This window comes from Phyllobates terribilis, unplaced genomic scaffold, assembly GCF_046119375.1.
Source record: "Phyllobates terribilis strain yellow unplaced genomic scaffold, ASM4611937v1 Scaffold_11__3_contigs__length_659146591, whole genome shotgun sequence".
NCBI classification, from domain to species: Eukaryota; Metazoa; Chordata; class Amphibia; order Anura; family Dendrobatidae; genus Phyllobates; species Phyllobates terribilis.
In genome coordinates, this window is record NW_027362771.1 from 39,899,027 (window position 1) to 39,916,058 (window position 17,032).

The 17,032-nt window shown below is 43.4% G+C and overlaps 1 protein-coding gene across 4 annotated transcripts in view; it reads left to right on the forward strand.

The window, feature by feature from the left end:
* Window positions 1-3,365: 3,365 nt before the first annotated feature.
* Window positions 3,366-17,032, forward strand: part of ACSL6 (acyl-CoA synthetase long chain family member 6) — a 274,382-nt gene continuing 260,715 nt past the window's right edge. For all 4 annotated transcript variants that reach the window (XM_073651213.1, XM_073651215.1, XM_073651212.1 and 1 more), the window contains exon 1: window positions 3,366-3,568. In XM_073651213.1, the coding sequence (XP_073507314.1) occupies window positions 3,520-3,568 (49 nt within the window). In that variant the 5' untranslated portion in view covers window positions 3,366-3,519. The remainder of the gene's footprint in view (window positions 3,569-17,032) is intronic.

Below are 17,032 nucleotides of genomic sequence, written 5' to 3' on the forward strand. Positions count from 1 at the left end.
TGGTGGTGCAGGACGGTGATGATACACACTACAGCCCTGTAGATTGATGATGGTGGTGCAGGATGGGGATAATACACATTACAGTCCTGTAGATTGATGATGGTGGTGCAGGATGGTGATGATACACACTACAGTCCTGTAGATTGATGATGGTGGTGCAGGATGGTGATGATACACACTACAGCCCTGTAGATTGATGGTGGTGTTGCAGGATGGCGATGATACACACTACAGTCCTGTAGATTGATGATGGTGGTGCAGGATGGTGATGATACACACTACAGCCCTGTAGATTGATGATGGTGGTGCAGGACGGTGATGATACACACTACAGCCCTGTAGATTGATGATGGTGGTGCAGGATGGGGATGATACACATTACAGTCCTGTAGATTGATGATGATGGTGCAGCATGGTGCTGATACACACTACAGCCCTGTAGATTGATGATGGTGGTGCAGGACGGTGATGATACACACTACAGCCCTGTAGATTGATGATGGTGGTGCAGGATGGGGATGATACACACTACAGCCCTGTAGATTGATGGTGGTGGTACAGGATGGGGATGATACACACTACAGCCCTGTAGATTGATGGTGGTGGTGCAGGATAGTGCTGATACACACTACAGCCCTGTATATTGATGGTGGTGGTGCAGGATGGTACTGATACACACTACAGCCCTGTAGATTGATGATGGTGGTGCAGGATGGTGCTGATACACACTACAGTCCTGTAGATTGATGGTGGTGGTGCAGGATGGTGATGATACACACAACAGTCCAGTAGATTGATGATGGTGGTGCAGGATGGGGATGATACACACTACAATCCTGTAGATTGATGATGGTGGTGCAGGCTGGTGATGATACACATTACAGCCCTTTAGATTGATGGTGGTGGTGCAGGATGGTGATGATACACACTACAGCCCTGTAGATTGATGGTGGTGGTGCAAGATGGTGCTGATACACACCACAGTCCTATAGATTGATGATGGTGGTCGTGCAGGTTGGTGCTGATACACACTACAGCCCTGTAGATTGATGATGGTGGTGCAGGATGGTGATAATACACATTACAGCCCTGTAGATTGATGGTGGTGGTGCAGGATGGGGATGATACACACTACAGTCCTGTAGATTGATGGTGGTGGTGTAGGATGGGGATGATACACACTACAGCCCTGTAGATTGATGGTGGTGGTGCAGGATGGTGATGATACACACAACAGTCCAGTAGATTGATGATGGTGGTGCAGGATGGGGATGATACACACTACAATCCTGTAGATTGATGATGGTGGTGCAGGCTGGTGATGATACACATTACAGCCCTGTAGATTGATGGTGGTGGTGCAGGATGGTGATGATACACACTACAGCCCTGTAGATTGATGGTGGTGGTGCAGGATAGTGCTGATACACACTACAGTCCTGTAGATTGATGGTGGTGGTGCAAGATGGTGCTGATACACACCACAGTCCTATAGATTGATGATGGTGGTCGTGCAGGTTGGTGCTGATACACACTACAGCCCTGTAGATTGATGATGGTGGTGCAGGATGGTGATGATACACATTACAGCCCTGTAGATTGATGGTGGTGGTGCAGGATGGTGATGATACACATTACAGCCCTGTAGATTGATGATGATGGTGCAGGCTGGTGCTATTACACACTACAGTCCTGTAGATTGATGATGGTGGTGCAGGATGGTGATGATACACATTACAGCCCTGTAGATTGATGGTGGTGGTGCAGGATGGTGATGATACACACTACAGCCCTGTAGATTGATGGTGGTGGTGCAAGATGGTGATGATACACACTACAGTCCTGTAGATTGATGATGGTGGTGGTGCAGGTTGGTGCTGATACACACTACAGCCCTGTAGATTGATGATGGTGGTGCAGGATGGTGATGATACACATTACAGCCCTGTAGATTGATGGTGATGGTTCAGGATGGTGATCATACACACTACAGCCCTGTAGATTGATGGTGGTGGTGCAGGATGGTGCTGATACACACTACAGTCCTGTAGATTGATGGTGGTGGTTCAGGATGGGGATGATACACACTACAGCCCTGTAGATTGATGGTGGTGGTGCAGGATGGGGATGATACACACTACAGCCCTGTAGATTGATGGTGGTGGTGCAGGATGGTACTGATACACACTACAGCCCTGTAGATTGATGATGGTGGTGCAGGATGGTGCTGATACACACTACAGTCCTGTAGATTGATGGTGGTGGTTCAGGATGGTGATGATACACACTACAGCCCTGTAGATTGATGGTGGTGGTGCAGGATGGTGCTGATACACACTACAGTCCTGTAGATTGATGGTGGTGGTTCAGGATGGGGATGATACACACTACAGTCCTGTAGATTGATGGTGGTGGTGCAGGATGGTGCTGATACACACTACAGCCCTGTAGATTGATGGTGGTGGTGCAGGATGGGGATGATACACACTAAAGCCCTGTAGATTGATGGTGGTGGTGCAGGATGGGGATGATACACACTACAGCCCTGTAGATTGATGATGGTGGTGCAGGATGGTGATGATACACACTACAGTCCTGTAGATTGATGATGGTGGTGCAGGATGGTGATGATACACACTACAGCCCTGTAGATTGATGATGGTGGTGCAGGATGGTGATGATACACACTACAGTCCTGTAGATTGATGATGGTGGTGCAGGATGGTGATGATACACACTACAGCCCTGTAGATTGATGATGGTGGTGCAGGACGGTGATGATACACACTACAGCCCTGTAGATTGATGATGGTGGTGCAGGATGGTGATGATACACATTACAGTCCTGTAGATTGATGATGGTGGTGCAGGACGGTGATGATACACACTACAGCCCTGTAGATTGATGATGGTGGTGCAGGATGGGGATGATACACATTACAGTCCTGTAGATTGATGATGGTGGTGCAGGATGGTGATGATACACACTACAGTCCTGTAGATTGATGATGGTGGTGCAGGATGGTGATGATACACACTACAGCCCTGTAGATTGATGGTGGTGGTGCAGGATGGCGATGATACACACTACAGTCCTGTAGATTGATGATGGTGGTGCAGGACGGTGATGATACACACTACAGCCCTGTAGATTGATGATGGTGGTGCAGGACGGTGATGATACACACTACAGCCCTGTAGCCTGATGGCAGCTCAGTATTGCAGAGAGCCTGCAGTCCCCATTGCTGGGGCACACGGTGCAGGCAGCTTCCAGTATGAGGTTACTGCCGTGCACAATCCACGTGCTGGCTGATCACTGCAGCAGGAGGGGCGATGAGGTGGGAGCAGCATCATTCTGCTATAAGGAATCAGGAGGTCCCAGAAGAAGAGCTAAAAATACTGCCCTACTGCATAGGCTGGAGCTGTGATCCCGCCCGCTGCTCACTGCAGTGCCTGCTGCAGCGCCCCCCCTCTGCCTCTCCAGCCTCACTGCTCCATGCTGCAGCCGGCACAGGAGACATGCTTACATTCCTGATAGTGTCTGGTGGCTCCATCTGGCTGCTGATGGGTAAGAGCCTGCATGATGTGGGTCCTCCTCACTTCACCCCTAGACAGCTGGCACTCCATGCTCCCCCTGCTGATATCATCCCTGGGCATTGGGAATGATGGCACTGTTTAATGCCCTTCTGCAGAGATGTACACGGGACCTGTCTATAGGGATCTCAGGCAGTGTGTGTCCTTCTATGAAGGATGAGCGGATGCAGCTAGGCTCAGTGTGTATTTACAGATCACTTTCTTATTTTACATGATGATTGGTGATATTGTGATGTTTTCCATAGGACTGTATGTCAGTTATTATGGAGCAATTACAGAGAAAGCCATGAGAAATGCTGCTGACATGTGTAAGACACATAGACATATGATAGATGCATAGATAGATAATAGAGGATAAATAGATATATGGATAGATGTGATAGACATAGATCAGGTATGTGACAGCGAGATGCTGAATGGCACATGTGAATGTATTCTTTCACTCCCTGAGATTCCATCTTTTCTGATGAAGCAGTAAGTTTCTGTACAGTCCTGAGTAATATTAATGTCCTCATTTTATAATGTAGATTTGTGGTTGAGCTTGTTCCAGTAATGCAGGTGGAGGGGTGAGGCATGCAGTATTTGGGAGGCTGGAATTTGTTTTATGTCTTTACTATATCATAGCATTGGATTATTTTACAATACATACATGAATTATTGAAAGTGTATATCAATGTTACAAAGCATCGCTGTCTTTCGAAATCTCTTCAAAAACTCCATATAAAGGTATTACTCAGGTAACCCTGAGAAATAATAACTGGGGAGTCATTTTGTCATGTCACTATATTGCTTGTCCAAAACAGAAAATGGAACATGGTCAATGATGGTCTTCTGTCCCTGGTTGATAAAACAGCAGCTCTGAAGGTTGATGAATATTCTAATCTTGACTCATTGCTGTCTCTATTCACAAGGGCAACGAAATCACTTCTACTGAGCCAGCACCCATCAAACAGCCGCTGACAGCTAAGCTTCTCTGCCCAATGGGAGTCTGATTTTGAGGGGAATTCATCTGATTTTTAAGGTGTTGACTAAAGTTAATAACCAAGCCCTTGCCTAATATGCCACTTATCAGGTTCAATCATTAATTAAAGAACCTCTCTAAGAAGATATGCAGGTTGTACATAGAACTATTCATTATTATCACTTGTCTTCATACTAGTGTAGTAGTAGCGGCACATTGATGAGCGTAGAGGTGAAGCTGTATTATTTATATACAATACAATGTTACATTGCTTAACGATCATATTATATAATGTGTCCTCTTATTGTATGTCATGTAACGTTATTAAATATTTGGTAGAGAGAAAATGCCTGTAAAAAACTGCAGTTGTCCACACCGGCCATTACAGAGGGAACAGAATGTGTTGTTCTGCTTCCATTCACTATACAACTCCTTCACTTTTTTTTGAATATGGTTACATAGGTCCATCAAGTTCAACCTTTCTCCACCAATTATACGATTTATCACTAATTTAACTATAATCCACAGTGTTATGTGTACTGAGGAAAATATCCAGCCTTTTTTTAAAGCTACTATAGTGTCTTCCATTACTACCTCGTGTGGTCGGCATTCCACAGTCTCACTGCTCTAAGGCTATGTGCCCACGATGCAGAAATGCTCAGGATTTTTCCTGAGCGTTTCTGCATCTCCCTGGCAGAAAAAACACATGTGGATTGTACATGCGGATTGTACATGCGGATTGTACATGCGGATTGTACATGTGGATTGTACATGCGGATTGTACATACGGATTGTACATGCGGATTGTACATGCGGATTGTACATGCGTTTTTCCTGCCAGGGACATGCGGAAGTGATGCGTTCTTCACATGCATTTCCGCATGCGGGTTGTCAAGCGCTTTCCAAGCCATTTTAGCATCACTTGGAAAGTGCTTGACAACTTGGTTACACTATATAAATCCATGCAACCGGCATGGATTTATATACTGTGACCGAAAGAATGGTAAAAAATAAAAAATAAATGTATACTTACCTTCTGATGGCCCCCAGTGTCTTTATTCGATGCGTCTCGGCTTGCCGGCAGCTCGTGGTACTCTACACTGAAGGACCTGCCATCACATGACTAAATGACATCAGCGCAGGTCCTTCAGTCCACCCCGATCTGCCGGCAAGGGGGGACGAGCGTACCGGGGGCCATCAGAAGGTAAGTATAATGTATATTTTATATTTTATTATTTTTTTACAGGTTCTATGGTACCCGGGTCCGGAGGAGAGTTTCCTGTCCTCCAGACCCGGGTACCATCCGCATATTGAAACGCTTGGATTCCGCATGTACAGATCCAGTGATGCAGAATCCAAGCGATTTAATGCAAGTCAATGGCGGCGAAAACGCCGCGCTTCCGCAAAATAATTGGTAGTGCTGCTTTTTTTTCCGCAATGATAATCCGCAGCGGAAATCTCCGCAGCATGTGATCAGCACATGCGGATTATCATTGGGGAACATGGCAGACCTTCTACCAAGCGTTTTTTAAGCGTTTCTGCAGCGGAATTGCCGCTGCGGAAACGCTTAAAAAACGCATAGTGGGCACACAGCCTAAATGTAAAGAACTCTTTATAAACCCTTTATAAAGATGTTACAATTCACTGACAGCAACCAGAGATCTTGAATGTTGTTGAATTGAAGCCCAGGTTTATTAGCGAGTTGCTTAATTCTTTAGTACATAATGATTCAGTTTTATGTAGATGAAATCCTTTAAGAGTCATAGTAATGTGCTACTATAGAGGGGAATTGTCCTCATTTTTTTTGCAGCAATTATCAAAATCATACACTGGTTCTTTTTCTCATTTCTCAAAGCACTATTGTATGAGGATATAAACCCTACTTATAGATGCCAGCTCACAGTAATCTCATTAATTATGGTAATCAGGACAAGAAATTGTTTTTGACTCCCAATTTAAGGAGTCACCTTTGAGCAAGAGTGTAAATAGATAATAGGATTGATCCTTCTAATGCAACATGTTTTTATGAGCGTATTTACTGCCATGTGCTTGGCTAGATCAGGGAAAAAATGGTCAACAGTTAAAGGGGTATTCCCAAATCAGAAAGCACATGGATTCCCTCTGCAATCGACACCTATCAGGAGAGCTCTGTCCTCAGCCTTTCGCACCTCTGGTAACGCCAAGGTGGCCACCCCTGCGCGGCTTTCTGATTTCACTTGTATGGCAGTTCTGCATTGATCTGAGATATGATTTTCTTATCTACGTTATAGAAAACCACCGTCCATTCTGTATACGCTGTAGGCCTTGCATGGCGCAGAGCATGTGGCATGTGGCTACTTCTCCGCACAATTATTTGTACATGGCACATGAACCAGTCCGCTGTGCTAAAGTGCATTTCTTTCCACTCTCTGACAAAGGCTTTCCATGTCTGTTTAGGGATCTTTTTTCATTATCTGTCTCTATACTCTGCAAGATGACCAGTAGTTTCTGCAATATACATCTAATAAGTTACGACATGTCTTGTTTAAATTATCTGAATTTTACAATTAGGAGTTTTGAGAACATTACATTAATACTGTACTTATTATGCTTGGACACTGATTACATAATATTTCTATAAAAATGCATGTTCTGTTACTTAGTTGGTAAATAGGGGACAATTGTATGAGATATTTCGAGTTGGGATTACTTCCGATCATTTTTTCTATGTTATTATACATTGCACAGGTTTTTTTCAGTCCTTCAGCTTTTATGTAGTCACTGAATGCAAGAGACAAAATTAAAAAAGCTCCTTTGGTAATACCCTTGGGTGCTGTGATGTGTTTCCTGCATGCTGCACTATCTTAATGACTGAAGTGGGCTGATTTAAGGTCGCCATTAGTGGGATTGTGCTCCTTCCCCCACACTGCAGTCACTAGGCCGTCAGTATGTATGCGTTTAAGATGCCTTTGTGTTAGCCTGGATGTAGAGCTTTTCTAAATAATGTGCAAATGTAAAAGACGTAAGAGCGAGTCAGCAGGTTTTGCTTGGGTCAGCATTGGCGTATAATGACATAATGATATGCTTGATATATGCTTTGTGCTCGCCACATCATCTTTACCGTGGCTATTAAGCTCACATTGCATTAAGCCTCTGATGCAAATGATAATAAATACTGGGAAAATAAAATTCAGATTCACCAGTTATAGGAAGGAAAGGAATACATGAGTTGGATATCCATTTAAGAAATTTACATATTTTAAGGCAATGTTTAATTAAGGGATTGTCAGTTCTAGGTTAATTAATTTAAGGTAATAAGAGTGTAAGCTCATCTCCTGCAGCAACGTCGTTCCGGTAAAGTTGGCACCCTCAAGTGAGTGGTTGCTCATCAGATGCCGCCTTTACTATTTCATCAGAGCAGACGTCGGTCCTGATGGAATATTGATGAGCAGGAGCCAAGGATTGGCTGCAGCCATCTTGTGACACAACAATGTCACGTCACTGCCGCAAACAACGGCGCCAACATCGCTGGAACATCGCCAACATCGCTGGAACGGCTCTGCAGCAGAAGGTGAGCATACGCTGTTTTTTTTTCACATGGTGTCCTGAATTGAGTAAACTTGGCGTTATCATGTAGTGGACAAACCCTTTAATTTGTAATTATTTTATTCATAATATGGAAATCCTATAAAGGTTCTATATGTAAATGTATCTCAGGCCTATATGATACAGTAACACAAGGCTTATGGCCCCAAGGGTAAAAAAGATCAGGGTTAGCGATCACAATGATGTTTGTATGTTTACAATTGGAAACAATTAACACAGATTTTTGGGTTTTGGTAGTAAACTGAAGCTGCTAGCAAATATTACAGTCCAGACAGTGTAAATAATGCAATATGGTATAGGGTGGGACAATAACCACAATTAATTACACTTACATGCTTCGCATCCTGCAAAACCGAGCATGGAGCTACTGCGTCTCCAAATATTATGTGGGCATGATTCTAGTACCGTAGTGACCAAGGACATTAAAGCATATCATAGGACAGGGGTGGGCAATTAATTCCCAAGGGGCCACATGAAAGACAATGACTATTGTGGAGGGTGACCTAACCGACCAAACTTAATTCTGCTTATTTTTATGATTATTTTACATTTTTTATCACTTAATATTGAGAAGAATTAAATATTGCTACTGCTAATAAATGTTACGATAGGGCTTATTGTAACCTATATTCTTGCCCTTGGCAGCTAATCAAAACCATATAATTTACTGCTTTTGATGAAGTTTATAAAATGGAATAAATCATACTTCTCCTCTTATCCAGCCTTAAGTTTTGTTTCTTGTTCAACAGCCTCTCCATACAGTACGATGCCCCCCATACACAATATGATGTTCCTGTCATCCACAAAAGTCCCCACACACAGGATGATACTCACAATGCCCCCCATATAGTATGATACTCCCCAAACACAATATGATGCACTTAGTCATCCCCACACAGTATGACACCCCTACTGTACCCACACACACTAAGATGCCCCCACAGCTTTAAACACAGTATGGTATACCTACTGCCCCCTACAAACAGAATGATGCCCCCACCTTACACATTGTACCATGACCCCATAGCCTCCCCACCTACAGTGCGATAGCCCCTTTACCCCATACACAGTATTATGCTTCATTATGCTTCACAGCTTCCTCTCACAGTATTATATACATACAGTCCCCTACACACAATATGATACCACAATTGTCCACACACAGTACGATGACCCCCACATCCTGCCACACACAGTATAATGGCCCCACACTTAATATGATGCCCTCACAACACCCACTCAGTATGATGAGCCCAATGCCACAGCCCTCACACACAGTATAATGTATCCCAGAGCTCCCCAACCACACAGTATGATGTCCACACAACCCCACCACACAGTATAATGTCCTTCACTTATCCCCCAAACAATGATGATATCCCCAAAGTCCCCCACAGTTTGTTGTCCCCACAGCCCCCCATATAGTTTGATGAACACCACAGCCCTAAACATACAGTATAATGGCCCCAACAGCCCCACACAAACAGTATATTGGCTTTCACAGTCCCTCACAGATAGACCTTACAGACGCCTGCACACAGTATAAATTGCCTAAACTGTTACCACAAAATTGGAAGCATACAACTGTTTTAAAATGTCTTTGTAATCTATTGCATTACCATTATTCATCATTGGAAATGAATGACCTAGCCCTAACCTGAAATACAGCAACATACCATTTTCCCTTCTCTATACATTTTTAAAGAACCTGTCACCAGCAAAAAATGCTATTAACCTGCAGATATGGGGTTAATCTGCAAGTTAATAGCGTTACTAACCTGCTCAGCGCCCCGCACGTAGCTGAACGCTACAGGGAGAAAATGAACTTTACAGAGTGGTGGCTGTAACCGCGCCCCTCACACTGACTGACACTGGCTCTGCATTGGGGCCGGCTGTCAGTCAGGGCGGGGGACACGGCTACTCTGTATACACAGAGCGGTGACTAAACCAGCGTCACCAGCCGCCCCTGTGACTGAAACCAAATGCTGCCGGGAGGAATAAAGTTCATTTTTTCCCCAGAGCGTTCGACTACCTGCAGGTATCGGGCAGGTTAGCAACGCTATTAACCTGCAGATTGACCCCATAACTTCAGGTTAATAGCGTTTTTGCTGGTGACAGGTTCCCTTTAAGTGGGTACTACCAGATATAACCATACACACACCAGAGAACACATTGACACTACTCATGTGCAGTAGCCAAATTCTTTACACCACTCCAATCTACACTTCGCATTTCAAATGATGACTTTAGGTTTGTGTGAAGCTGCATGACTATTGAAACTCAACTCATAAAACTCCGGATGTACAGGTCTTGTACTCCAGATGTGCAGGTCTTGTACTCCAGATGTGCAGGTCTTGTACTCCAGATGTGCAGGTCTTGTACTCCAGATGTGCAGGTCTTGTACTCCGGATGTACAGGTCTTGTACTCCGGATGTGCAGGTCTTGTACTCCGGATGTACAGGTCTTGTACTCCGGATGTGCAGGTCTTGTACTGCGGATGTACAGGTCTTGTACCACAGATGTACAGGTCCTGTACTCCAGATGTGCACGTCTTGTACTCCATATGTGCAGGTCTTGTACTCCAGATGTGCAGGTCTTGTACTCCAGATGTGCAGGTCTTGTACTCCAGATGTGCAGGTCTTGTACTCCATATGTACAGGTCTTGTACTCCAGATGTGCAGGTCTTGTACTCCAGATGTGCAGGTCTTGTTCTCCAGATGTGCAGGTCTTGTTCTCCAGATGTGCAGGTCTTGTACTCCAGATGTGCAGGTCTTGTACTCCAGATGTGCAGGTCTTGTTCTCCAGATGTGCAGGTCTTGTACTCCAGATGTGCAGGTCTTGTACTCCAGATGTGCAGGTCTTGTTCTCCAGATGTGCAGGTCTTGTACTCCAGATGTGCAGGTCTTGTACTCCAGATGTGCAGGTCTTGTTCTCCAGATGTGCAGGTCTTGTTCTCCAGATGTGCAGGTCTTGTACTCCAGATGTGCAGGTCTTGTACTCCAGATGTGCAGGTCTTGTTCTCCAGATGTGCAGGTCTTGTACTCCAGATATGCAGGTCTTGTACTCCAGATGTGCAGGTCTTGTACTCCAGATGTGCAGGTCTTGTTCTCCAGATGTGCACGTCTTGTACTTATGACACTTCTATTGGACATTCTATTTCAGTTTACTCTGTAGTGAAGGTACTGTAGGTGACCATCAGCATTTTGCAACCTCATGGTGTGATTTTGTGTGGTCTACTGCTTCTTCCTAAGCTGTTGTTACTCCTATTTATCACCACTGAGTAACAGAGTTTACAGTTTACAGGCACAGATCTACCTGATTATTTCGTTTTTTATTACATTTACTACCTGTTTGCCTACAGTGATTTCATGACTGTGTGCTTGAGTTTATGTAACAGTTTTCAGTGGGTATGGCTGATGCATGGTCTTAATAGTTAAAGGGGTATTCTTCATACTTTTAATTTATAACTGTACACAGTTCCTGACTTATGAACATTCGACTTATATATGACCCATAGTTACGAACGTCAGATGTAAAAAAAAAACATTACTCACGGCTTACCTCTCCAGAAGCCCCCTGCTCGCCACCCTTATCTCCAAGGCCTGGAAGCAGCTAGAAGTCCTATAGTGAAGAAGCCGGAGATACAGAGAGCTACACTGGAAAGAAAGATTGCACAAAGAGCCCAGGAGTAGCAAAATAAAAAATAAATTTATTGAATCAATTATATTAGCAGAATACAAAATGCTGTAGACTAGAGTGACGGCAATGAGTGACCAAAAGATAGCACTGCAATTAAGCAAGACACATTATAATATCTACTATATAATTGACTTATCCCGTCTGTCTGTCCTTCTGTCCAGGAAATCCCGCGTCGCTGATTGGTCCGGCCGCGGCCAGTCAGCGACGCGGGATTTCCGAACAAGATGGCGGCCGTTAGCGGCTCATCTGCCGCACGGAGGTCAGCGGCGATGCAGCTGGGAGATGACCGGCGCTAGCCGGTCATCTCCCGGCTGCTCGCAGCATAAGTACCCCGACCGGCGGCGCCGCTGACCTCCATGTGGCTACCGTCGGGAGATCAGCGGCTAGGACCGCTGATCTCCCGACGGCAAGTGTGAAGGGAGGACCAGGGAGCGGCGCCGCCCGTTAGGATACTTCTACTGCTCGCAGCGGACGTACCCGCACAGGCAGCGCCGCTCCCCGGTCCTCACTAATACGGTTCACTAATTGGTCGCGGCCGCCGACCGCGACAAATCAGCGATTTTGGCGCCAAATTTAAACACACTCTCCGGTCCTCACTAACACAGTTCGCTGATAGTGATAGCGATAGTGGCGCTAAATTTAAACACCGCTCTGCTGATTGCGCCCGGTCAGCCGCATACATATTCTAGAATACCCGATACTTTAGAATCGGGGCCACCATCTAGTATATATATATTACAGAATGCAAGACAAAGGATATGAAAAAGTGAAACGCATCAGCAGGTAGCTACAAGCCCATAGTTAATAAATAGTGAATGCATATATAATATATTTTTAAATCTGGAAGTAGCCCTAGTTTACAGCATTTTGTATTATTTTAATACAATTGATTCAATGAATATATTTTTTATTTTGGTACTCCTTGGTTCTTTGTGCAATCTTTCTATATGCTCTCATGTCTATTCTTTGCACTGAACCTTTTGTCTTCTGCCCAATATAGATACATTATAAACTTGATCTTCTAGACAAACTAAATATATGTACCATAATCAATAGCTCTATTTGTACCAAATAGTGGACCAGATAGTGTGAGGGCAGGGATCCAAGAAGAAGGCATTAGTGCTGAAACACGCGTCAGGGTAGTAGCACTACTATATAAGACTAAGGTAATTCATTCTTTACTATTAAATACACATGTATGTTATGTGCAAGAACTATTCTTGTATTATCATATGTATATCTTCTTAAGGATATCAGCGGTTAGCTACTTTCAGGTTTTATATTATCTTATGTATGCATCTACTATTAACTATGGGCTTGTAACTACCTGCTGATGTCTTTCATTGCACTTTGTCATATGCTTTGTCTTGCATCCTGTATTATATATATTATCTCCTAGACAGACTTAATATGTGTACCATTATCGATAGCTCTATTTTGGTTATTACATTGGAAAGATGTGGACCAGATAGCGAGAGGGCAGAGAACAGCAGAGTCTCAGAGAGGTCAGTGATGAGGCGAGTATTAGTCTTATTTTTTTGCTGGTCCTGTTCCACCTTATACACAATTTGGGATTTAAGCAAACCTACGGAGCCTATCTAATTCGTAACCCGGGGCCTGCTTGTATAGAGTTATTTAGATATTAAAGGACAACACATTAGGTGTTGCAACAATAAAATCATCTCTATTAGTGGTAACTGGTCTTGGCAGATTCACTAGATTCTTGTCAACTGTCCAGGCACAGGTCAATTAGATTATTTTCTTTTCACGAGACCACAAATTTTTCATACATGTAATCGTCAGTGAATCTTTTTTAAATTTCTGTGTTTCAAATTTGGCCTTCTATCTGCACTCCCATTTGATGTTCAGTGGGCGCACCTCACTCTTTTCTCATTCTTTACAGGAGTGGCCATAAGTAATGGGTACTCAACTTTGGAATGGCAGTCCCTATCCAGACTGTGGATGCCTGCCGTCTTCTTTTTAGAACAAGAGCATAGGAGCAGCACAGTGCTGTCAGAGGAAGCAGTAGTGGCGGAGCAGCTTAGGTGAAAGCAGTCTCAGACATCGGTGTACACTCTGAGAAGGGGCTGAAAATTTTGCAGGAGACATACCTTGCTGGGCTGCCCCCATTATATACATCAATGTTAGGCTAATTAGTATTCAGCCACCCTTCATTGCAGTTTGATGGGCTGCAGGACTAGTAATACCAAGTTAGGCCACGCATAACCCTCCGAGCCAAATCACAGTCTGACCCATGTCTTTGGAAGACCTGAGTCTTCCATAAAGATACTCATCAATGAATGGCCTAGTTGAGACAAACATCAGCACTTAAGGTATATGCACACAAGGTATTTAAAACTCAGGCAAATCCGTTGTGTTTTTTAATTCGAGCCCGATTCAGGAAAAAGCTGGCAGTTTTTGCATAGTTTTTAAAACGCTACAAAAGATGCCAGGTGTCTTCTATGTCCTTGGGATTCCCATAGACTTCTCTATTTAGTATGTGGCATCTTCCAAGCGTAACACTCCAGAAGAATGATCAAATGACTTCTTTCAACATGTTTGCGTTTTTGAAACCTGAAGCGGTTAAGAGGCGACAAAAAGACTGAACTGAATGTCGTTATTCGATAACATAAGGATGCAGATAGACAGGCCCTGGGTAGGAGATATGTGCCACCTAGGTGGGTAGCCTCAGTGATGTGAAGCTCAGAGCTCAGGTTCCAGCAACATTAGGTTGCTGCAATGTTTTCAAAAGAGACTGGATTTCTGGGTCCTGGTTTTAGGAACACCTAGAAGTGCTGGATGGATGTGCTGCTACTATGTTTCAAATCTAGGCTTTGCAAAAGGCTGCTCAGTTGTCTCAGAGGTTGTCTGGGAGTGAAGATAGAAAGACCTATCGTATGTTGGTCAGACTCTGCTAGAGACTGGCTAAGAGTGGACTGTACTCTAAATGGGTGAGCCAGTGTCATCTGAAAGAACTGTTTTGGTATTTGTTATACCTTTGTGCTGGAGAAAGGAGATTTGTTTTCCTTTATGGTGAAGGCTTATGAACTTTAATAAACCTTCATGTTTCAGCAAGATATCGCCTGCCAGTGTGAACACTACCAACTACCAGAGTGACTGAACCCCTACAATAGAAATGCATGTGTAAAATTATTTGTGTGTTTTTAGAGTACCTTTTCAGGTGGATTTCAAAGCTGAACCACCTGAAAAAAGACATAGTATACACATACTTAGTCCACAATTGTACACTTTGATGTGTAATAAGCCATGGCCAGCATATACAAAATAAAGACTTTTTGCGATCGTAATGGTGGATGGACAGAGACTTGTGATTTTATTCTTACAAATGTAGCCCAACCAAAGCTAATATGTTTAAAGTGAAATTAAATAATGGTTCCAATAATTAACATTTAAAATATAATTATCCATAAAATTCTGATATATGGGCAAGAAAATTTGATTCAATCATCATAAAGTTTGTAAAACATGTCAAATTGACATCTTTATTGTTAGTGTTTCGCTTAGACCTTGACCTGATTTCAGGCCCAGGTAAGTTGAGCTTTACTTTATGACAGTGATCTTGGTTATATGCCCCCTGTATGCAATACAAGGGAAGTCACAATGTGATGTCATCTCAGTGCTTTATCAAGATAATCCAGCTTTTACTGACATTACAGTGCAGTCTCTTTATCCCCATGTGGAGTTCTGTTCTCTGCATGTCATCATTTTGGGCGATGCTGTAAGTGCAGCATGGGAGCTAGGGAAACTAGATTGGAGGTTGTATAACATCAGAATTTCATACTATATTATATAATCACAGGGGAAACAAAGGCTCCTCATTATTTAGACATAGGGACTGTAGGATGCTGGGAATCATCTAAGCTTTGAATTGATCACAAATAATTAGTTGCACTTTGGTACAAATCGGTAAATCTGTTATGTCTCAACTGCACTCTCATATTCCGAGAGGATGGCACTACGTGGATAACGGCATATGACATCCGATAATAAATAAAGAAGATTAGTGGGGATTAAGGCCATGTGGAGAAAGCATGAAAAAAAGAATGACCTTAAGTTCATTTATTGCTGGCTATTTTAGGTCAGTGTAGCCTTCTGTGCCTTCCACGTAATCTGCTGCTGATGGCCCCCTCCACGCAGTGCCCTGTCATGTGGTGGCAGTCATTTATTCACGCTCCATGATAAATCACAACATGCTCTACACCAATAATAACCTGCGCTTCACAATATGACGTACGTTGCTTTCTGTCCAGTCTCTAGCCGCCATAAAGGCAGAGAAGCAGCCAGTGCAGTATCCTTGTAGGTACAGGCGCTTGCAGACGGGTGCACACATTCACCTAATTGTGAAAAATGATGTTTTATGAAAGGATTCCTGTACTAGCAGCTATTACCGTAGGGGACCTCGTAGTCCATGAATACAGTCTATAGAGAATACAGTATGTCTCGGGGGTCTCTCATAGGTCTCTATGGAAGGCATTAGCAGCACTGCCATCCTCTAGCCCTGATTATTGTTGTTTTAGCTGGAAACAAAATGAACGCAAAAGCGGTTAGACGAAAAAATATCCATAATCATCTTGTTGTATGTCAATTAAAAACCCTCCCCTGTGAAAATTACATTAACTTCTTGCATTTGGGGCCAAAGCTCTTCATAAGGATATTTCCCGTAGGAAATAAGAAACACTTAGAAATATCAAATTTGCAAATATTCCTTACTACGCACAAAGAATAAATCGAATAGTTTACTCGCAAAAATACTCATAAAAAATACATCTGTGGGGCGCTTGATTCCTTATCTTTTGTTTTGAACCAAATTACGTCACATTAATTTTTTTTGTTTTCTTTTTTATTGGAATCACTTCTTCATTCCCAGTCATAACATTTTGCAAGCCTCTTTTCCACAGATAGGTGAGGTAAATGCAACGACCCTCAACTCAATTTTTTATTTAACCTGAGTACTTCCCCAAATATCCACTGTTCATCGTGATTACGGAACAGTTATTCTTTTCCATCTGTGCTTCTCCGTTTCAACGTTATGCCCCCCTGTAGTAATGGTGCAGATTTCCCCTTCAACCAACTGGGCGTATACCACAGAAGTTCTCTCTGGGTGCAGCCATGTTTTGATTGGCCGGCATCAGAGGAGAAAGCGCAAACGCCCAGAGAGAAGTTCTGTGGTGT